The sequence below is a fragment of the Diospyros lotus genome, chromosome 12, assembly GCF_014633365.1.
Source record: "Diospyros lotus cultivar Yz01 chromosome 12, ASM1463336v1, whole genome shotgun sequence".
NCBI classification, from domain to species: Eukaryota; Viridiplantae; Streptophyta; class Magnoliopsida; order Ericales; family Ebenaceae; genus Diospyros; species Diospyros lotus.
In genome coordinates, this window is record NC_068349.1 from 31,822,103 (window position 1) to 31,846,102 (window position 24,000).

The 24,000-nt window shown below is 34.8% G+C and overlaps 2 protein-coding genes across 3 annotated transcripts; one reads left to right on the forward strand and one right to left on the reverse strand.

The window, feature by feature from the left end:
* Positions 1-5,011: 5,011 nt before the first annotated feature.
* LOC127786862 (zinc finger A20 and AN1 domain-containing stress-associated protein 5) lies at positions 5,012-5,959 on the forward strand. The gene has a single exon (XM_052314567.1). It carries the CDS (start codon positions 5,202-5,204, stop codon positions 5,691-5,693), a length of 492 nt encoding a protein of 163 aa, XP_052170527.1. The 5' UTR covers positions 5,012-5,201; the 3' UTR covers positions 5,694-5,959.
* Positions 5,960-6,678: 719 nt separating this feature from the next.
* On the reverse strand, positions 6,679-16,403 carry LOC127786863 (sm-like protein LSM7). Of its 2 annotated transcripts, none has more exons than XM_052314569.1 (6): positions 16,263-16,403; positions 15,809-15,907; positions 15,294-15,375; positions 12,444-12,515; positions 7,845-7,897; positions 6,679-6,921 (listed from the first exon to the last, which is right to left on the reverse strand). In XM_052314569.1, exons 2-6 carry the CDS (start codon positions 15,809-15,811, stop codon positions 6,832-6,834), a joined length of 300 nt encoding a protein of 99 aa, XP_052170529.1. In that variant the 5' UTR covers positions 15,812-15,907; positions 16,263-16,403; the 3' UTR covers positions 6,679-6,831. The 2 variants fall into 2 exon arrangements, with proteins under 2 accessions (XP_052170529.1, XP_052170530.1); XM_052314570.1 differs by having other exon boundaries at positions 16,206-16,354.
* Positions 16,404-24,000: the final 7,597 nt, after the last annotated feature.

Here is a 24,000-nt window from a genome sequence, read left to right on the forward strand (position 1 = left end):
CTTGTACTACAACTACCACTGCTGCTACCTATTTCTCATCGGTAATCACAAAGCACTTCTCCAATGTTGGAGAAATCGTGGGGTTTTGTTTATGGGCCTATTATAGTTGATGATTACCGTGTGTTATTTCCTTTCATCACCTAACATCTTGACTGAGTGAGAGCTATGGAGTGATAAACTCATAAACTCAATAACTATATGTCTGATTTTATCAATGTGATTAGGTGACATATCAGGAAACACTTTTCATAATAATTAATCTGCCCTGGCCATGAACTGTCATACCAAACTAACATTAGATCAGATAGCACATTCACCTCATCCATAACAAGGGTGACATATCTTATTCGCAACACCTATCTCCATACACCAACAATACGAAACCACATAAATGAACCTCCCCACCTTGCAATTGGATGGTTTGATGCATTAACAAATCTCGTACACCAATATACAAAACAACCGTACCGGTTCAAGTTTAAGGATTAGCTATACTATCGCAACTTAGATGACTTAACTATTATTCACAATGTCATGTGGTCAGTCATCAACGTCACATTTAATGGATTATTCTCCAACAACTACTCACAAGTTTATTAGAGACATCCCTATGTCATATGGCATCTGACATACTACCATCCCACTCATTCATACAACAAACTGGAAAATTTATGAATGAAGATAAATTTGTCTTTTATTAATAAATACAAAGATACAACAAACGTATTAATTACAAGCCTACTAGATGTCATCAAAATCTAGCATTAAGACACATATCACTAACATTAGGGTCTTTTGTTCTTCGGGTATGCGATACAAGAAGGGTCAGAAAGCAAGCGAGGATCTCTCTTGCGCGTGCCCTTCGAGTCCTAAGTCAGATATCATCATCACGTGGAAAAATGGTATGTGGAATAGATGCAAGGTATGCTATAGTGTCTCTGAAATCGGTGTGAGTTTACATACGGATAAAGGGTCTTCGGAAGGGTTAGGCAGGTGGATTTGGGGTACTAGATGTTACTTAGGTCTGGGTCTTTGAGGTTTGGATCTAGATCTCAAAAGTGTAGGACTTGGGGCTATTTATAACAGGCGAAGAATTGGGACACATGGCATGCATGCACGAAGGCATGTGGCAAGACCCTTTAGGTGAGAGGCATGAGTCTTTGGGTCTCTAAGTTAGGATGTGGAAACTCTGAAAAGGTGGTGTAGGTATACGAGGCATTTGGATGAGGTACCTCTGAATTTTTGAGGGATTATTCGGGGATGGTTGGCTCTCCCAATATTCGTGGAAGGTGCCTTCCGCCTTTGGCCTTTGACTCCTCTGAAGGGTTGTGCTACAACACTAACTTTTTTAAGTTTCAGGAGACCTTGCAGGTTCTCTCATCACTTTATTAATTCTTATTAATTCCCTGTGAATTCTTCATTAATAATTTTTGAATTTTCGGATCATTTTCTCATATCAGGTCAGCTTTTTGAGTTGGCCCAGTTTTTTATGTTAATTTTTTTGTCATGATACATCAACAATGATATCAGATTAGAGAGAAAAATAATATAAGATATTTAAGAAATGGAAACATCTATCTTTTTCTTATTCACATGAGTCAAATATAGGATTTCTTTTTGTGTTTTTCCTAGTGTTCGATGTCAATAGTCACTAGATCATGTGGCTATCGAAACTCAAGGGTTTTGGTGGCTGGAGCCACCACAGGGGTTTTTGTTTCTAGAACCTAGCAATTGGATTAGATGACTTACTTTTAATATATTTTTATTTTTTTGGGTTACTTTTTTAATTAAAAGAGATTAAGTTTAATTTTTTTCTTAAATTTTAATTAATTATTTATATTATCAACTAATAAAAATATTTGAGTATTGAAAATAATGTGTAATTATTTTTCTTTATCTAAAAGTAAGACATTTTTAAATACATTCCGACAAATGTCTTTTAAGTTAATATAATTTTTTTTTTTTAGTAAAATAGAAGATAAATTTCATGAGTGGTGCTAAATTTGACATGATCCCCACTGACATTCGCTTAAATTGTATTAATTATCTATGTATTTTCAAAAATAACACTTATCTCCCTTACTATTAAAATTAAAAAGAAAACATTTTTGGGGTGTTATATTTGAAAACAATGTATAAACTCGATTCGAAGACGAATGAAGAATCATCAAACTTAACTCGAATGAATAGACGAAGAAACTCATAGTTCAATCTAGGTTTGTTTCTCGAAATCAAACTCAAATCTCACCAAATTTGTATAAATTCATCCATGTTCAATCTATTCGAAATTGAATGTTTGGGTTCAAATGACTTGATTTGAGGCTTGCGTTTGATCTCCTAGACTAAAAAACAGGTTTGGTTAAGTTTTAATCTAGATGGACATTTGGTTTATTTTTAACTTGGATTCGATCAAATTAAAATTATTTGGGAAATTAATAAACCTAAAAAATCTAGGTTTAATTTGGTCAACTTGGGTTAAGGAGAGAAAGATAGGAACCTTACCTCTTGGTGCTATTTGTCACTATAGTTAAAGTTTTTCTTTTTTTTTTTTTCTTTCGTTTTGATAAAAATCCCTACAAAAGATCGTGAGGAGAAAGAAACATTTTCCTGGTGGGGTTCTTTCCCCCTTGCAAAGCTCGTCACATCAATGATGAAAGAAAAATTGAAGTGAGTCACTTTGATCGTCAAAATTACGGCAATGCTATATTGTCTGACAGTGGGCAACGTAGTATTTGCTTGGTAGTGAGAGATGCGCGAATCTTATGCACGTGGGGCCCATGTGCAGAGGCAGACCCACGTACATGGGGCTCACGCCCCCTTCGTTGCGGGGCAAATGTTATGTTGTTTGACAATGGGCAACATAGCATTGCTAGTCAAAGTTATTGTCAAAAAAGATTAAAGAAGAAAGATAGATAAAAATTTAACTTATTTTGATAAGAGAAAAAGGAAATTGAAGGTATTTTGATAAAATAAACAATCATTTTATAATGATAGAAAACAAATTGATCCGTCAATTTAAAAATAAAGTGATAATAATGTTACTTTTTAAAAATATAAAAAATAGTATAATTTAAACAAATTTGAAAAATAATAGGTAAAATTTTGCCATAAAATATATATATTCACATGTCACAGCCGCGTCAGCGACATCCATCTGATGTGACAGAGAAAAAGGTGGGTCTCACCGCTCTGACAAAGCGGGACCCAGCGGAATGGACTTGTGGGCCCCTGAAAAGCAACGCACAATCTGACGTAAGAGAGAGAGAGAGAGAGATATAGTAAAAAAAACCTCGAATGCTGGCCACGTCAGATTAGGTCGGTTGGCGGGACCCACGTGAGGGTTAAGCCGCCGGACGGAAGTGGTGACGGTCGTAGCGGACGCGGAAACTAGTGGACAATGCAACAGTCGGCTGTAGCACGAACCCGATGAGACGCTGCCCAACCACGTCCCGTCGCGTGGGCGAATGGGAGTCTCGCGCGTGTGGGAAGCAACTCAGTTGCCGCGGCTGGGGCTAGGGGTGTCGCTGATTGGTTGGGTTGCGGGTCAGAAAGGGCGGCTGAAGGTGGAAAGGACAAAACTGCCCCCATCTCCTCATTTCTTTCTTAATTCTAGTGCAATGCTTGTGAGCTGTGAATTCCCCCAATTGCCCGCCCCCCATTAATTTTACGTCCAGAATAAAAGAAGAAACACATGACAAAGTTGTTTTATTATACTTTAATAATAATTAAAGTGTTGTATGTATATTTTATTTTTATTTTTTTAATAATTTTATTAATTGATGATAAATATACTATATTTTAAAATATTAATTAATTAATTAATAAAATTATTTACAAAAAATACATATTATCTAAAATAACGTATATTTATTATATCTTAACTATTGTTTTTAAATATATCTTATTTTTAGATAAAATATATTTATTATATCTTATTTTTAACATATAAATAATTCTATTAATTAATTAAATAATTAATATTATATTTTTTGAGTGTGCATAAAATTTGTGAAAAAAAGGAAAATTTTATTTCTAATTACAAGTTTAAAAAATTATAATTTTCAAGTAATGAATTAGTCTCAACTTTATGATGACATTTTTAAAGGTATAATTATGTAACTACACATATCTACCTATAATAATGAAGACAAATAATTTTTTGCACGGGTTGCAACCAAACTTTGATTGAGTCACACAAATTGTACAAATAAACAAAAAAAATATGTATAAATTGATCAAAAGAGGACCAGGCTATTGATTAAGGAAGGCTTTCCAAATAAGAAACTAGATGGCAAGCATGACACTCCCAAAATGGCAAAGCACAAACCTAATTCCCAACCAACTTGATAATGGGTCTTTATGATCCTTTTTTTTTCTTTTATGCATAGGAACGTATTTAGGAGAAAGTTGAATTGGGTTTCAACTCGTGCTATTTTCAACCCAAGCATCAATATATATATATATATGTATGCACACATCAGAGTTCTTTATCTATCATTTTCAACTTTTTATACCTTTGCCCACCTCACTATTCACCTAGTTTTTGGATTTGTTCTTGCTTGTGCATATTTATCATTGTCAAGGCTATTGATATTATTGCAATATAAATGAGTGGATAAAAATAAGATAATATGAGTTTATAATTATAAAGATCAAATAGTATTTGTTGGATAAAATGTAAAAATTTAATAAAATGATTAAAGATAATTGATAAAATGTTCTTAATACACACAAAACTTTGTAATTTATTAAAATAAAAAATAAAATTATAGTAGTGAAAAGATAGAAGTGGGGATGTAATATAAAATATCTTTTTGGTAGCGTTAGAATTAAGTAACAAAGACGACGTGAGGCGGTTTGTTGATGGGGCAATTCGGCACAAGGAAAATAATTAATAATTATAATAATAATGATGATAATAATAATTAAGGGGAGGAGTAAATAGGGAAAAGAGAGGGGGGCATAAGGGTAAAAGGAGTTGGAAGAGGATTCATACGCGTCTCTGCGATGTCCACATTCCATCGCCATTGCCGACCTCTTCATCCCATAAAAGCTCTCCTTCCCAAATCTCTCCGCTCCCAACAAAGCAAATCCAACCCCAACCTCTTGATCTCCATATCCCCTCTCCACAAATCTTCTCTCTCTCTCTCTCTCTCTCTCTCTCTCTAGGATTGTATCGATTCGATTGGAGGAAACCACCCATGGCGCAGAGAACAGAGAAGGAGGAGACCGAGTTCAAGGTGGTTCCTGACACCATAAGCCTCTGCGTCAACAACTGCGGAGTCACCGGCAATCCCGCCACCAACAACATGTGCCAGAACTGCTTCAACGCCACCACCGCCTCCTCCTCCGCTGCCGCCTTGGTTGGGAAGTTCGCAGCCGGCGAAGGTGTCAAGAGTCCTAGATCTACCTTCTCGCGGCCGGCGGAGAGGTTCGTCGGTGCCGCGGAGACCAGACGGAGCCTGAGGGCTCAGGATCCGGCGGTGGCGGTGAAGAAAGAGGTGAATCGGTGTTCCGGCTGCCGGAGGAAGGTAGGCCTGACGGGATTCAGGTGCCGGTGCGGAGACCTGTTCTGTGCGGATCACCGGTACTCCGACCGCCACGATTGCAGCTACGACTACAAAGCGGCGGGCCGCGAGGCGATTGCGAGGGAGAATCCGGTGGTTAAGGCTGCGAAGATCGTTAGGGTTTGAAAAGACCGTATAATACTTGCATACATGAAATTTAAACCAGATGAAGAAGAATCAAATATGAAAATTCCGAGATCGAGCATGTGTAAAATCAGCGCGAAAAGTTTGAGATCCGTAGGCTCGATTTCTTATTGTTCTGTCTCTTGGATGATGGGCTCTCTATAGATCGTGAACAAAAAAGAGAGGGGAGAGAAATAGATTTGTTAAAAAAGAGTCTTATCAGATGATAAAATTATGAATGATTATGAAGAAGAAATTCTGTTTGTGTATGTTTGTCGAATCGAATCTACTACATCTTTTGGTTTTTTTGCCCCTTTCTTTTGCTTCTCCCTCTGGCTGTTGGTTCCTCGGAAAATGATCGAAATTCTCTTTTTCCGGCGGCAGCCAGCAGCTAATAGAAACTTATTATTACCCGATTGAATTCGTCTCTGTATTCGCTTCGCGTTACAAAAAAAATCAACACATTATTTATTTATTTTTTAATGATATTTGATCGTTTCGTGCGCTGGAAGGGTCGATGACCTTTCTGAAATGGAAAGATTAATAAATAATAGAATAATAACACACCCCAAAAAAAGAAAAAAAAAAAAGGTAGGGGTGGGGGTAGAAATGGGGCCCAAGGGGGGCGCATGTGCTAAATTGAGAAAACTGTAGGGGCTTATTTGTCAAATCATGGTGTTCCGAGTCACGTGTGATTAAAATAAGACAGACAGGTTCTGAGGTTGGTTTGGTCCCCCCCACAGGCTCGGGCGGCTGAATTCATTCACATTTTAGTTCAGAGGAGACGAAAGCAAAAAAAACTAAGTTCGTAATCTTGTCGTGTGAATACCATACCCTCAGAAGAAAATAAAAAAAAAAAGGAAGCCGGTTGGTTCACGGTTGAAAGTATATATAATTGGACGAGTCCAATTTGAAACCCTGACTTTTGTCTGTCCAAATTCATTCAAAGGAAGTGCATCATATTGTTAGAAGGTATCTACTACTGCTATTTCAAATCATATATATATAGATTATTATAGCATTCTTTCACTAATATATATGTATATATTCCAAACTCTACAAAAAGTTTTGGGGCACCTCAGAATAAGGATAAAATGATACAAAAGGCAGATGATGGATGGATGGAAAAGTTGAAACAAATTTAGGCCCCATCTGGCTGGAGAAAAGGATTGGCAATCTCATCAGTGCCATCGGTAGGTGCCACGAGCATTACCGCAGTTCCTCTACAGACCTGCAATGAAAACAAAAATACCATGGTGTTGACAAAAGAATCCGCATAAGTATTGTATGGGGAGACAGTTATACTGCACTTGCCCACTTGGTCCTTGGCAAAATATTTTATAAGATAATGTCAAAAGTCATTTAAGTTATAAACCAGGTGAGCCATATTCCCATTCTCCCCCATTTCCATTCTCAAAAATGAAGCGGATGCACTGGCGTCCATTAGCTATTTGTTGAGCTTATGGAAGAAGCTTGGAACATTTCTTTATCAAAACTTACCAAAGCAGTCTGTGCTGGCTACTTCACTAATATTAAAGGACAATAAACATTTTTATTAAAAAAAAAAAAAACCTAATTTAATCGGTTCAGGAGGAACCCAGAGCCATACAGAACCTCAAGTGATGACTCATTTCACATTTAATTGTTTCAAAAAGAGGACTCTTGCGTAACTTGATATTCTCTTGGAACTTGGAAGTTTAGCAGAACTTTTTCTTGTGTTTCATGAACACCATTATCTTTATGAAACCCAATTTAAGGCCAACAAACAAACATAATATATCCTATACACAAAATGCTATGAGGAGTTTAATGTATGATTAACAGCTGGTTTTTATATCAATAGTTGAGCAAACAATAAAACGGTAAAAGCAATCTAATTTGTGAAATTATAACCATCACATGGTTTCAGCTCTGATAATCTTTATCACCATCCAGAGCTTCTTCAAAAGAGAACTTCCAAATTCACCAAATCAGATGAAACTTTCTTTCAGCTAATGGGATTAAGGCTTGATATAGTTATTCTTAGTAATGATCACAACGATTTTCCACAGAAGGTTGTATCTTAAACACACAACATCTTGAGAGATCCAAATTTCTTCTTTTAAGAACATGTAAATGCTTGTATGGGTAAAATGCAGTGTGCAGAAAACATACTATTAAGCCAAGATGCCTAGTCTGATCAGTGGTCTTTAGTGGATCATCTGGATCTGCAACCAAAAACCCAAGTCAAGGGGGTTAAAGAGCCACACATACTCAGAAACATATTACTAGAACTATAACATAATCATAAGAGCATCCCAGTGCAGTGCATAAGGCTTTGCACTTAGCACAAAGGTCAGGGAGGGTTGTTTTTGTAAGAATCCTTACCGTTCCTTTTTTCAAAAATTATTTCCACAACTGAAACCTGTAAGCTTCTAGTCACAAAAGACCAACCTTATCATTATAACCATCTCATGGAACTAGGCACATGGCGCAAAGCGCAAGGCGAGACGTGCGTCTGATGAAACTAGGTGCATGCTAACTAAAAAAAAAATGAAGAACGTATATCCTAGTTGAAGAATAAGGCATAAAATAAGTCATAACTCCTAATAACATATTCACAAGCATGTTATATGTTATTAAGAAAAATTAAAAAATTCAACATATATTAATGAAAAGAACAATAAAAAATGTCAAAAGATGCAATTTAAAAGTCTTTTAAGTCAACTTAAATTAATCTTAAACAATTTATAGGTCTTAAATCTTAATTAAGATTAACTAATTATGCATTTTAAATAATTTAAAAATCATACTCATCATTAAGATCAAACATTTGCATATTTTTATCATTAGAAGCATCATCTCTAATATCCTCTTCTTCCACGTCATCTCCCTCTCCATCTTCATCAAGTTCAAATTCAATTGAAACATTTGAAGTAGTAGCCCTTTTACTCATTATCAAATTTGTAGTTGAAGCAATAACCTAAACAATAAAAATTAAATAAAGTAATAAATAGTAAAATAAAAACCCTAAAAAGTAGTTAAAAAAGTCCAGCCGTGCCTAAGCCCAAGGCTCCTTGGGCCTAGGCGTGCCTTGTTGGTATGTGCCCGCCTGGAAGCATTCCAAGCGCCCAAGGTGCGCCTTTAATAACACTGATGATGATATAATTACAATACATTATTTTAACTATAAGATAATTAAACATAAAGTAATAATGCATTAGCTATAGTAGGATATATATTATTTAAGAAAAATTACAATAACCACCCCTGAGGTTTGACATAATTGCAAGAGCTACCACTCACATTTTAAAAACAGCAATAACCTCCCTTGCTATAAACAAATGGACAAAATGACCTTTATTCTCTCTCTTTCCTCTCTCCTCTCTACTTTGATTTTAGAAAAATAAAAATAATAAATAAAGAAACATCCAGTGGTCACCAAACCCGACACCCAGCAGCTGCTAACCACTGGATTCATTTGGGTTTTGGGTTCGCAATCGAACCCAGATGATTTGTGAACCCAGAACCTAGAGGTTCATTTGGGTTCAATTGAACCCTAGCATGATTCGATTGGTGTAGAGAGAGAGAGAGAGAGAGAGATTTACCTCACCCCATATGAGAGCAAGGTAGTTAGAAATAAAGGGAGAGAAGAAGAAAAAGAAGAGAATTTACCTCATGCCAAACTAGAGTAAAATGAATGGTGGCAGTGATTACATAGGTGATGGCGAGAGATGTGGTTGGGTCGTAAGAGAATGGAGGAAGAACAATAAGAGCACACCAAAAGAGAGCAAGGGCAATGGGGACAATTCAATCACGAGAGAGAGAGAGAGAGAGAGAAGCTTTTTAAATATAAGGGCATTTTGCTCATTTATGAATATTTGACTAGGGTTAACTAACAACCAGGAAGGGGAAGGGTGGGGGAAACTGCAACACAACATTAAACCTTAGGGGTACAACATGTAATTTTCCCTAATATTTATTACAGAGCAAACATATTACGCAATACATAGTTGTCAAAGGCACACCTAGACATGAGGTGCAGCTTTGTGCACCTCATCACTACTGAGGTGTGAGCCTCATGCAAGGTGCATGCCTTGTATATATAAGTGTATTAAAATCCTATTTCTTGTCCATTTGTCATCTTAGAGTACTGCATATTCTTGTACTTGTGAGAGGCGAACCTAATAGGGTAAACCTCTGTCTGTTGGATCTCCCACCTATCCGAATCCTTTGGTAGTGATCTTCATTTGCTAGAGAATGACTCACGTCTGTGTTCTACTTAATTTTTCTTTCTTCTCATTTCTTTTGCAGTTTAGAAGAAACTAATTCTTTGTTATACTTGTCTTTCTTTGTGTTCTACTCTAATTTTTTTTTCTTTCTTCTAATTTCTATTGCAATGTAGAAGAAATTAATTGTTAAAAAACAAATGTTTTCATTGTGTTCTCTCTCTCTCTTCTAATTTCTTTTGCAATTTAAAAGAAACTAGTTGTTTTCTTATAACTATTTTTCCTGTGTTCTGCAATAATTTTTTTTCTTTCTTTCTTCTAATTGTGAAAGAAATTAAAAGAAACTAATTTCTTTTCTGTAATTAGTTTTTGCAATGTGTTTTGCAATAACTTTTTCTTTCCTCTAACCTCTTTTGTAGTTAGAAGAAACTAATTGTAAAAGAAACTATTTGTTTTTCTGCAATATTTATTAATTGTTAGGGTTAGTTATTTGTCATTTATGATTTTATGTGTTTGCATCTACCTCCTTATAGGTACATATTGAAAAGAATAGTGTATAAATATTTTATATGCATTTTGAATAAGTGTGTGCCTCATGTGCTTGAGACTCGTGCTTCGCCTTACCCCTCATGTGCCAAGCACTAATTTGCACCTTTTAACAACTGCGTTACAATTTATGTATATACTATATATATAATAATAATACGGAAAATTTGTAATTTTAGTTTTATTCTTACCTTAAATGCATTTAAACAAACATGTTACATTTATCTCTCAACTTATCATATGCTTACCAAATAGGAGAAAAAAAGTTAGCATGACATGTATTTTTTCTAATATAATATATTGTTTCCTAGAAGATTCTCTCTAAGAAATACATCCCATCATATCTTATCCAGTGAACCAAGAATGCGTTATTTACAGAGTATGCCTATAACTTCTAAGTATACATCTAAAAGGCATCAATATTCCATATGACATGAAGGGCGTTGAGGGTTGTCTGGTTCTTGAAATAAAATAAGAGAACATGATAGGGTGCTTTTCCAACACATTGCAACTATCATTTGGCACAAATAAGGCAATATGAATAGACCATGCTTCTTGGGAGTGTATATCAGCAGTGCGTACATAACATTGTAGGACAATCTCCAATTCATGGAAACTTAAATTGACCCCCAAGGCAAAGACGATTTTTATGTACATTGATTAAAACCCAATGTTACAGATTTTCAACACTATAACCAATCTGATTGATTTTGGGACCGTGAAAATTCACTGTGTTATTGTTGGCTAACTTTTTTATTAGCCAGAAGGAAATTCAACACTTCCTATCACATGATTGTGCAAATGGACAATTTAGATGTCCCACCAAAACTTCTAGATGATTCAAGTTATATCTGATTCTCACACTTGCGGAAAGCAGGTCCATTGTAACCCATGAATAATTCCAACAAGTTGTCTAGTCATTACACTATACTAAAGAGTTATAGACATCAGATAAATTGATACAGGCCATTTTAATTTGATCAATTTGTAGATGGTCCTCCACAACTACACTAGCTCAGGGTTACACAAGATTCCAAGGAACTATATGCAACTCATATGAAGTTAGAAGTTAAGAGAGTTTTTTTTTTTTTTTTGGGGGGGGGGGACACAAGGACTTTCAAGAGCAGAAGAACAGAGTATACCAATTCATAGTTACAAGCAAGTAGAAACTCGTTGAACAATTTGATAAGAGTAGCAATCAGCAAAAATAATCAGTTTTGGAAAAGCAAAATGAGATGTTTAACCGTAGCATTCTATAGCAGTATTATCTCAAGTTGTTAAAGATCTTTTTGTTTTTTATTAAGCAAAAAAACTCCCAACCTTTGTAACCATCTAAAAATGGACATGACTTTCTTAGATAAGCATAAAGAAATATTTTCTAGAACAGAAAAACTGCCCAAGTCCAGCAGAGTGTGGTAGTTACAGACAAAAACTAGACCCATAAGATACCCTGAAAATGGAAGCAGGAGCTTCAAAGAGTGGGTTCATCATAGTTCCTAGAGCCTTTTACCCCAATCTTAGATTACATGTCCCGAGAGTAAGAATATCAACCTGAGGAATTCTGTTCTTGAACAACAGTGAGGTCCTCTCATTTTTCCTAGTGTTACAGAATCTTCAAGTCTATGACTTTCCTTGAAATATTCTGAAAAGAATGGGTGACTACCTAGATATCCATGATATGACCATGCAAAACACAAGCAGAAAAACAAGTAGGGGAAGAGAGAATATTAAAATCACGAGATTTCAAGTAAAGCAATATGAATCTCTTAAAAGCTGTTCATTATTATGATTTCTTTACAATATTGTGTTTTGCTCTAAGAGGGAAGACTTGTAAGAGGGAAGGTGTATTATATATCCATTAAAAAGACAATACAAAATCAAGAATAAGTGAAAGAAAACATCTTATAAATCAACATAAATGCTTGGTCGTACATGAAATATACATACAAGTGCTGTGCTCATAAATACACCTAATAGAAATAAACCACAGGATGATTACCTCTTAGAAACTCTACAGCTTCATCCAAGACAAGGTTCAGTAACTGGTCATATCCTTTCAGGGTTCCTGTTACTGTAACAGTAAAGGTTGTGTTAATTAGTACTCAAATTTATAGAAATTAATGGTTATGCACTCATATTGAACCAAAAAAGATACATTTACTTTCATCAGAAGGCCCATAAACATAGTATGAGAAAAGTAAGCATAATGCATATAGCCATAATTTAACAAGACAGACCTCTGATAGTGAAAAAAAAGAAGGCATCAAATGATGATCAATCAATAAAAGATACCTAAGTGACAGGGATAATACAAATAGAAGATGCTAATCATTCCTGTTTATGAACATTAGTTATTTATTTGGTAAGTTAATTATGAAGAAAAAGAGTGTAATGCTTCATAAAAATCAGAAAGAATGGTATTTGTGCAAGAGTGCAGGATTATCCCCCCTTCAAGTATTTCATTCTAAAAAAATAGTGTCATAGAGATTATAGATACTTTATAGGACCAGCCTTGGTAGTGACAGTGAGGCTTCACTTTTGTTACTAGAAGGTCAAGTCATGGTTCCAAATTGTAGAAACAACTTCTTTGCAAAGCAAATGTATGCCTATATACAACAACGATCCTCCCTGAACCTCACAAATCAGCAAGGCTTGTGCACTGGAGACTCCCCTTTGAGAAATAGATACTTTCATCTATTTTATGCATCATAGAGAAAGTAATATCAAGACAGAAATTTGTTTCTCTTGACAAATAATACTAACATGGCATAAGCTGCAACATTTATTTTGCAAAAATCAATACACTAAGGTCAACAGAGGAAACCACTATTTGAATTAAACCTTTTTACACAACATTTTCTATTAAACCCATGCAAAGCACATGCTCATGATTACTTTGCAAGGACGCCAAGCAACACGCATGCATAGCAAGTGGAAAAGAGAGCTGGTAGGGGTCCCACTAGGCAGTATAATCAAAACAGTCCAATCAAAATTAGTGACTAATATTCAAGTTAGCAACATGATCCCTAATCTGCATGCTAAATTCTCAACTTTCCTAGCATGAGAAGTACACAGTGCATTATACACTGTTGAAGACTACCAATGATTTTATAAATTGTGCAAATGGCAGGAACACGACAACATATCAAGGTTTTAGAACGGTAAAAAGGGCAAGGACACACCTAAAGAAAAATCTACTCATAGTTGATTATGTTTGGCACATTTGGTACATCACAAACTTACACCTTAAGTCTTATCAAGTCAAAGTTTTCATTTAATTTCATCAATTGCACACTAAATTATTTATGCATTGTTGTTTGAGGATCAAGGGAAGTTGCAAGCATTCCTGGACTTCAATCATAGTGGTCAACCATATGTAACAATCCAGATCAAGTAATTGGTTCATTTTTGTTGTTTATAGTTGATTATTGATTGTTGATTTTATATGCCAAAAAAGTTTTAAAATTTCCAGTATAGGAGTCAAAAAGTCCTACTTGGAATATGTACCCCCTCAATGATATATACACTAATTTGATCTTTCAAATTCAATAGAAAAAAGTTTGGAAAAATTCTTTAAACTATTGACGCTTCTTTGTGACAGTAAGACACAAGCTTAAACCTTGACATGACACCTAATACAGGAGACTCCTGGTTTATCTTCTCCTCACTGCAATTCTTTTTGCTTCACAGCTAATTACAACCAAAATGGAGAGCTATTCTCTTAGACATAGAAAAGTCCACAGTAGTGAGCCTATTTCCCTCTCCTCATTGCAGAACCAACCCAACAAACCTAAAACTCTGTGTGTGGGTTGGGGGGGGGGGAGAGAGAGAGAGTAATTATTGAGGGAATTTTTGCAGCCCAAAATTGAATATCTCTAGGCTTGTCAAACCTTTAAACTTTAGTTATGAACTCTTAATGCTTCTCACTTGCTCCAGTTTTTCCTAGTAACAGTTTCCCGCATAAGAGGGTGAGACTTGGTAGCAATGGTACATTTGCTCCTTTGTGACTGAAAGGTCGTAGGTTAAAATTGAGGAAATGGCTTCTCTTGAAAGCAGGGGTAAGATAGCAAAAGGACCCTTCCTCAACCTTCACAAAGCAGAGACCCTCATGCACTAAGGATGCCCTTTGTAGTTTCCCACCTAAATTTTGGCATAGTACTTATTGCAGGTATCTCCTTTATCATAGCCAACACCACTTGCAAAACCTTAAACCAAAAGAACACGTATGAAAAGTACAACCTACCGGCATGCTAATGCCATGCTTTTGCCTCACTTGATATGGCCTTATAAGCAATGTTTCCCTCTAACATTTTAAATAGCATGAACTCTTGAAGGATTCCTCGTTGAAGTACTGGTAGCATCATGGTCAACTTTAACCTCAAGTGCAAAATGCTTTTGCACATGCAAATTGTCCCTTCTAAGGAGATGTCATTCCGATGCAAATGACATCCTTGCAATGGGCATATGAACTCTTGAAGGAGATGTCATTTCCTTGCAATGGGCATTCTCTTCTTTCTAGGGTTATTGTCATCCTTTTTCCCATCAAAATATGGGCATTTGGGCTAAAAATTAGCTAGAATAAGCAAAAGCTTTTATTAATAATATGCTAACTCATTGGACATGTGACAGGATTAAGCATATTCGTACTTAAACATCTGAGGATTTATCATCTTTAAACAGCATTAAAGGGCATCGGAATTGCCCCCAAGTTCCAGTTCTCCTCAAATGTCCAAGTTGTATAACTTGTACAGTCATCCCATAGTTAAACAGAAGTTTTTATCAAAATGCAAAATCAATTTTGACATGAATAAAATAATAAGAATAAAAATTACACGCAAACAGGGTTAACCTTGTCTTCCACCAGTAAGCTTGACCTGGACACCCTTGTCAACGAACTTTGCTAGATCCAAGACTGTCTCTTTACGGCCAGACTGGAATAGGCAATAAATTAAAACAGGTAAAGCAACAGAGATTCAGGAAATGAAATAGAGTAAGGCAGTTTCACAATGCCTAGAGAGTTAATGGCAAAAGTAATTCAACAGAGTTCCCAAATGTGGAAATGAAAGCAGAAGAGGTTATGAGAGGAGATCAAGATATTGCTTTAATCATTGTTGGCAGAATAACCATGCTGTTTTTTTTTTTCTTTTCTTTTTCTTTTTCTAATAGGCAACTTAGTGCAGGAGTTCCTATGCTTTTGTTTTTTCCTTTTTTGCCCACACCGAGTGGGAGGATGCAACCAGAGTCTGTCGCCTACTAGAAAGCTAATTCGCAGTATCTACAACTTAAAGGAGCATAACCGTACTCTCTTTTGTGATTTCTTGTCAATTACCTCTTTAGCTTCTAGAATAGAGAGAGAGAGAGTACCATCCTGCTGAGCGATCAGGCTTCTCTGTTGGTCCTTCAAGAAAGGAGATCTCTCGAGCTATAGCAAAAGCTCGAAATTCTGACGCGACAAATGCAGGCCTGTGACCAAAAAAAGTGGAGTAAAAAAGCATTCAACCAAGAATTGAAAATTCAGCCGATATCGTTTCAACTATTTTCTGATTGGTTCCAGTACATAAATCTCCAGAAACCTAAAACCCTAAAGACGCTGCAATTTACACACGGTGCATAAAACAGCAAAGCACGAACAAGATTGAACATCAAATACACCGATACATCATGTATATATCATATGACAACGGTTTCCTACGGAAATTCCATGAAATCCAACAACAAGTAGATCAGCGAGTGAATTTGAAAGTGAAGACGCGGGCTTTACTATGTGGTGCAGTGGTCAGGCAGAAGACGATCGGAGAGAATCGTGCCCTAAATTTACCTCGGTATTCTTCTTTTCTTTCTCTCTCCACTTTCCCGCTTTGCTTTGCAGCAAATAGCCAACAGATTCTCGCTGAAGCAAAGCAAATGGAGCGGTCTCGTTGCTTGGACAGTGAGAATGCACGGGCATTTTTGACTTTTCATCGAGTACTCGTTCCAGTTCAGTCTAGCAAGCAGAGTGGGCAAATTTTCAATTTAACCGAATTAATCGAATTAAATCAACTGAAACTATTTGTTCAGTTATATTATTTATGAGATTTGCTTCGATTCGATTTTAACTTTTAAAAATTTTAGTTATTTTAGTTTGAAATTATTTTTATGTTAAAAATAATTAAAATAATCGAACGAATTTCAAAACGACATCATTTTGTTATCTCACAATCAAATTATCATACGTTATTTTTGGTTAATAAAGTTTTTCAATTTGCTCAACTTTTTGCTTTTGTCAATTTTTTCAATTTTTTTGATCTCTTAGTTAGTGTTTTTTTGTTGGGTTTGTTTAGTTTATTTAATTGGTTCGATTTTTATTCTATTTTTTAATTTTCAATTTGTTCGATTTTTAGGTTTGTTTGATAAATTCAATTTGATTTTTTACTTAAATTTAATTTTTTCACTTTAAGAATTTTGATCAATATAGTAATCGAACCAACCATTTATACACTCTAACTACTAAAGAGATCTCTCTATCATTAAAGCTACGTGTGACAAAGTTGCTCCTTAAGATTGTGAATTGTTAATTATCATTTTATTTAAAAGTTAAATGAGTAGATAGAAGATTAATTTTATTTTTTATATTATTAATTTTAATCTAAAAAAAAGTCCAAATTTTTAAAAACTACTTTCTAATAACTATTAATTAGATAAATCTTTCAATGCATTCAAACATTCCGGACCAGTTATTTGCAATTGCTACGACATAGATATAATTTTTTTAATAAAACGACAATACTTTAAATCTACTATAAAGTAAAAAAGTTACAACAATAGATCTTTTATTTAATCGTAAATTTTTAGAACGCTCCATTAGTCTTATATTTATTCGTAAATTTTTAGAATGCTCCACTAATCTTAGTGTTAGGTTAATATGTTGGGTGGATATGCATTTGCCAATTTTGACAACATATACCATACATCAATCCTTCTACAACCTTGTAAGGCAAGAGGCCAATACAAACACAAATATGCCCTAAAATTGGCTATGGAATTGTCAATAAAAGTGCCCTAAAAATGAAGTGATATAGTGTTCCAATAAAGTGTCCCAAAAATGATGTCATGTGATGTCAATATAAAGACAAATATGCCCCCCAACTCCACCAACTTAACATGGACAGCAACCACCCAAAAATTATGGTGAAAAAGAAAACTAGTTGCAACATAACCATGCCACTGTTAATTAAAAATGAAAGCTGTCATCACTATGTCTTCAATACCACCCATCACACCAACTACAACAATGCTGTGACAATTCCCTTTTATTAAAAAAAGAAAGAAAGTAAATGTACCACAACCACCCTTATCCCTTGCTAAACAATCATGAAAATTTGAAATAAGAATTAACTTTATAACCTAAGTAACATGAATTTTAGATCTCTATGTATTTCGATCATTGATTATATCTTTTATAAAGTCGTTACATTCTATATCATGTCTAAATATTTTTTTTATCCTCTTTTGTTAGAAGTTTCCTTCATTTTATCAACTTGCTTCATAGGTACTTATACCATCATCTTCTCGCATATTTGAACTAAATCATGTTAATTGTGACTATTACATTTTATCTTCGCTAGGTGCTACTCTAATTTTATTATGCATAATCTCATCTAAATCTATACAATTTATGAATAAAACTAATGAAAGAGTCTTTATTTGAATTTGTTCCTCCATAACATCTTCATATGTACCTTGACTCAAGTCCAATCCACCTCTAGCATGTTTTCTAACTATCAAGACACCTTAACATCCATAATAATACAATTGCTCTATAGAACTTTAATTCATCGAGCTCAATGCGGAAAAAAACTTCTCTAGTAGGCATCACTATAATCTCCTTTGCTACTATAAGTAGGGCAACTTTATCATTTGGCCAAATGAAAATTTAAACAAACAACAGCATATAACACACTATAAGAATTTGAGGATTTTACCCACACACGTAAATATGGGTAAAAATTACCTTATGTGTCAACTATAATTTTTCATTACACATAATGCAAATGTCAAGATGTGTGAGTAAATAGGGATTATGAAATAACTTTTACCCACACATATTTATGTGTGGGTAAAGCTTAATATATTACCCACACATATATGTGTAGGTATTTTTATGTCAGGAAGTTATAATTGTGACATGGCGGATGACGTGTATTTGTTTATCATCGTCTTATGAGTGGGGTATTTTCTTAAAGCTTGGGGAGAAGTAGTACAACAATAACGAAAACACCCCATGTTTTGATCCCACCAAGTTGGGTTGGCCATAGTAGTGATGCTTCCAAAATCTCCCTCAATGATGTACTTCAAGTCAAACGTTATCTAAAACTTGTAAAAAGAAGGAGAAAAAAGAAAAAAAAACATAAATTTGAGAGAAAAATTTAGGATAAAATTAAGACTAGATTTCAAAAGATATAATGAGAGCTATTGAGATTATATATTACTCAAAAGAATCTCTAGCAAATTAATTATCACTGACAGTTGACAATAACAACCAGAGAAAACATTATTTTTAAGACCGTGTTACATGTGCATACAAGCTTACACACACACATAAAATGACAAAAACCCCCCATCTATTTGCTACCTCATTTTTGTTCTCTCTCATTTGTTCGCAATGGATGAGGCCCAATTGGGCTTCATTGGCGATGAAGTTCGATCAGGCTTTAACCACATTTAGGATGAAGCTCGATTAGTGCAAGGCGACAACAACCAGATGACGAGGATGCAACAATGAGGCAATAGGGACGATGAGGATGCACCGACAAGGTGATGAGGCAATGGCGATGATGAGGATGCATCAGCGAGGCGGCGAGAGGTAAGACAGACGGGTAGCGAGGTGACGGTTGTTGGAGACGACCATGGGAAAAGAAGAGAAAGAATATGGGAGGTGGCCAAGGGCAGGGGTGGTGAATTTGTAATTGGGTGAGGGGCATTTTTGTCATTTAAACTGTGTTTGTCAACCATTTTGTACAAGTAACATTTCCCTATTATTTGTTGGAACATAATTAAAACTACCTAGCCACATCAACAATTGAAAATAAACTAACTACTACTAATAGTAATCACATTCTCCTTTATACGTGTCCAACATGAAGTGGATTTATCCTTAATGTCCCCCTTCCCCAAATGACAACTAGTTGCTTGCCTAAAAGTATATTACTCAGCCAACTCTTACTTCATTACGTTTCGCAAAAACTTCTAGTGTACTTCGTCTTTCAAAATAAATTGAGTAGAAATTGTCAAACACAATCTTGTAGATAGAGACAAAAATTGATCTCTTGGTAAACTCTTTGTAAAATATCTATTGTTTGATGCTTAGAGGGTACATATCATATATCAAATCACTGTTCCCCACCTTTTCTTGAACACAAATGAATATATATCTCAATGTGCTTGGTCTGAGAATGAAATATAGGATTTTTTTTGTTGTGTTTTTGGCTGTTGTATAATCACACCAAAGAACTGGTGGTCTAGAGAAAGAGTCGCTCAACTACGTAAATAAATATTTCAAGCATAATGTCTCTATAACACCTTAAGCTAAGTATCACACCCCCAATTGTTTGGGCCTTTGGTGTGCGACACTTGGCAACTAACCCTAGTCTTCATGGTGTTAAGTCAACCTTCCCCAAGCCTTCTTCCCACAACTAGCTACCTTCTAGATGGAGAAACACTTATAGAAAGAGAAGCTCTATTTTTACTAAGAAAGGAGTTAAGTACAAAATGAGAAGCGTGGAGGTATAAGTAGTCATCCACCTAAATTCTATAAGCTTTCATCTTTAATGCATCATCCACCCCAACTACGTGTTCAGGTGTGGCATCATTATCCCACGTGGCTAAGTGCACCAACACCATCCTTCTTAGCCTCTTCCTCATGCATCCCACCCCATGACTTGTCTTGAATGGAAAAAGTCTCTTATCCTTTGTCCTTGCAACCTTTCAGGTGAGATTTATAAGGAAATCAACCTTTCAAAACTCAGCGAGTAACATTCTCCCCCACCAAATCTGTTAACACCCTCATCAATGCTACAGCTTGATCCTAGCCAATCTTCTAGCTATCTCCTGGGTAGAAAGACTTTTGCCACTCCAAAAAAGTCGACCTCTGATGCTCCTTCAATTAAAGGAAGGTATGCTTAGCCTCCATGCTAACTCCAATCTAAATCTTAGTACGTGTTTCCTTTATTTTTAACTTTCCTTGCCTAGAACATGGGCAGTTTGTCCTTATCCCCTAGAAGGATCCTCCTCCTCGTCTTTCAACTCCTCATCCTCATCTAAGTTATTGGATTTGGCAAGTGCGGGGCAATCCTGTGTCAATTGTGCACCATTGCACTAAAATCAACCAACCCTTGGCTTGTAAGTATGTTGTTCTCTTAACTTAGCCCTTATAACAATCATGTCATCCAATCAAGCCTTGACCTACTTCATAAGGTAGTTACACCCATTAAGCACTTATTCAATGGGTAGAATAGGTGTTAACCCCTCTTTAGCACCCTCGCAAGCCTTTGATGGATTAACTGCATAGTAGATAGACTTTTCGTTAACGTTGCTAGGCCTAATGAATTTAGGCACCATACACAAACTCCCATCTTCTGGGTTGGTCATGCATGCATTGCAAGTGTGGCATATAAGAACAACTTTAGTAGTGATAAATAATTCCATACCTAAAATAATGTCAAAGTTGTTCATTGGAACCGCTATAAAGTCTTGGTTGCCTACCCACTTTCCCATTTGCATCTTTACCCCTTGGACCGTGCCTGTTATTGGCTTATATTCTCCATTCATTGCCTTGAACTAACTATCCTCCTCCGTGTGTTCCAAGCCCATCGTGATGGCCTTATTAATAGACACGAGGCATGTGTAAGGGTGTGCAAAATTTTGGACCAAAATAACTGAATTACTAGGAGTTTGATGGAATTCCTTTCTACCAATCAAGCCTTATACTTAGATTAATTAGACCCATCAAGATTATATTTTATCTAAAAAATATACTTACAACTAACGAGATTTATGTCAGAAATTCGGGAAATAAGCTCTCACGTACCATTATGCTATAAGGCTGCAAACTCTTCATGCATAGCCTTCAATCACCTAAGGTCTACTAAAATAGTTTAACTGAATAGGGTTCTAGTTCATTCACTAGGGCAATTAGTGACAAAGGTGAAGGTTGAGGGACAAAGGTAGATAAGAGGTTCTTACTTTTAAAAACAAGTAACCTTAAGATGAATATAAAGAGTTGGTTTAGGAGAAAGAATAGGTTGAGATTGGTATGTTGAAAAGAAGAAGGAAATGTACTTTGTAGCTGAGAAGCAGAGGCAACATCTTGATGAGAAGGAAAAGAAATTACAAGACTGTGCTGCAAAATTAAAAACAAAAAAAGAACATGAAATTGAAATAGAAGAACGAGAAAATAGAGTTGAATAAGGAAAATCAAATACATTAAAAAGAACATGTCTGAAAATATAAATTCTCCTTAAAGGATAAAGACATTTATATTCAATATATATATAATTATATCCAATGAACACACACTTAGAAGAATGAAAGTCAAACTTATGACAATAATTATAGCCCTTAATATCACTAAATTTGATCAATTCTATGAATTCTATGTCTCATGTCACGTACAGGCATTTTTGACCCAAGGTTTTTTTTTTTTCTTTTATGTATTCATCTCCTTTTGATGGAAGCTTCCTCCATTTCATCTATTTGTTTTATATGTTATCTTCAATGGGTTCTAGTCTAACTTTATTACATATAATTTCCTATTTTATTTTGGTTTTTCTTTTTTATGGTTACACATCTATCAAAACATTTTCATTTTAGTTTCGTTTATATTTAACACATATTATCACTTAACTGTCCAATATTTTGAATCCTGTGATAGAGATCCCTTTTAATTTTAAAAGAATTTATTATCACATAAAATGTTTGATGGACTTTTTTAATTTAACTATACTATAATGTTATCTTTTTTTTTTTTTTTTGAGCAATTGATCCAAAACAATAAAAATTGATATGTTTTATTAAAGTAATTTGATCTCAAGGGTCTCACAACAACATGACCTGCACTTGTATTTTTATTAAATTTATATTCTTATATTTTGTTTTCAACTTGCTCAACTTAAAACTTTTGGATTATAAGTTTTTTTTTTTCATAATTTTAATTTATTATTCACATCTTTTTATTTAATTGTTTTTTTGTCTCATCCATCACAACAATATCATCTATATGTACCATACAAGAAAACATTTTTTTGATAAATGTGTTTTGTGAGTTCTTTTATCAAATAAGCACAGAGAAAATAGTTGATCATATATAAATCTTTAATGTAATTCAATTTTGATTTAAAAAAAATCTTAATATCTCATATAAATTTCGGACACTTGCCTATTTGATGATGCATACTATATATCAATAATATGTATATAAGTAATCCAGACTCTTTTATTTCGCATCGGATTCTACTAGCTAGATATTTTTGGGAATCACTGTCTATTTATAAACTCTTTGAATAACCAATTATTTTAGTATACTTCATTTTTTTTTTACTTTATTTCATTTGAACATATCTATTCATGTGAGTTGTAATTTCTATTTTTTGTAGAGTTACTAAGAAACTTCAACATAATAGTTGTTTGTTCACCTTTGCTAATTTGAATTGAATTATTTGTTTTTCTTTCTATTATTTTAGTCAATTTATATTTTTATTTGTTTTTCATTGTATCGGTCATCATCAATTATGTGTCACATTTTCATATTTTTTTTTATCTCTTCAAATAAGAAGGTGCTGCATAATTTATAATATCATTATCAATTATGACTTTTAGTATTATTTTTTTTTAAGAGAGAAGAAGAACATTAAAGATGTAAATAAATTAAAAAATTAAAAAAAACTTTTGTTGATCAACAAGAGCAAATCCAAGTCTTTGGAAATTGAAGTGTGTTAACTAATTTTAGAAGACAGAGAAGAGCATTGTTGTGTTATATTATTATTATTATTATTATTATGTTGTCTCTCCGAAAATGTCGCCGGAGTCTTTAGTCAATTATCTCGATCTATCCATCCATGTATCTAATAATAGTAACTAAAAAAAGGGTAGACAAAAGGCGTAATGCGTGCACCTTCCCACGCTCTCCCTCTCTCTGGAATTTAGCCCCAACCCATCCATCAAACAACATCCCTTCTTCATCTCCTTCTTCCCTCCTCTTTCTCTGGGTGCATACCAGAACAGACGACCTTCCATGGCTGTTTGATTGAATCGTTGCTGCTATACACAGCCATCTGCCAGCAAGCAAACTCAAAACTCCCAACCCTACCCTACCCTACCCTATCCCTCTAGTTTGAGGTATCATCATCATCATCGTTTAATTCAATTGTTATATATATGCATGCCCTTTTACTAATTTCCAGTCTCCTTACATGCATGCACGTGTTAATCAATATATATATATGTGTGTGTGTGTGTGTGTGTGTGTGTGTTGTTCTGTTTTCTTATTCACAGTCGGTTGCCAAAGCAATCTTTTCCTGGGA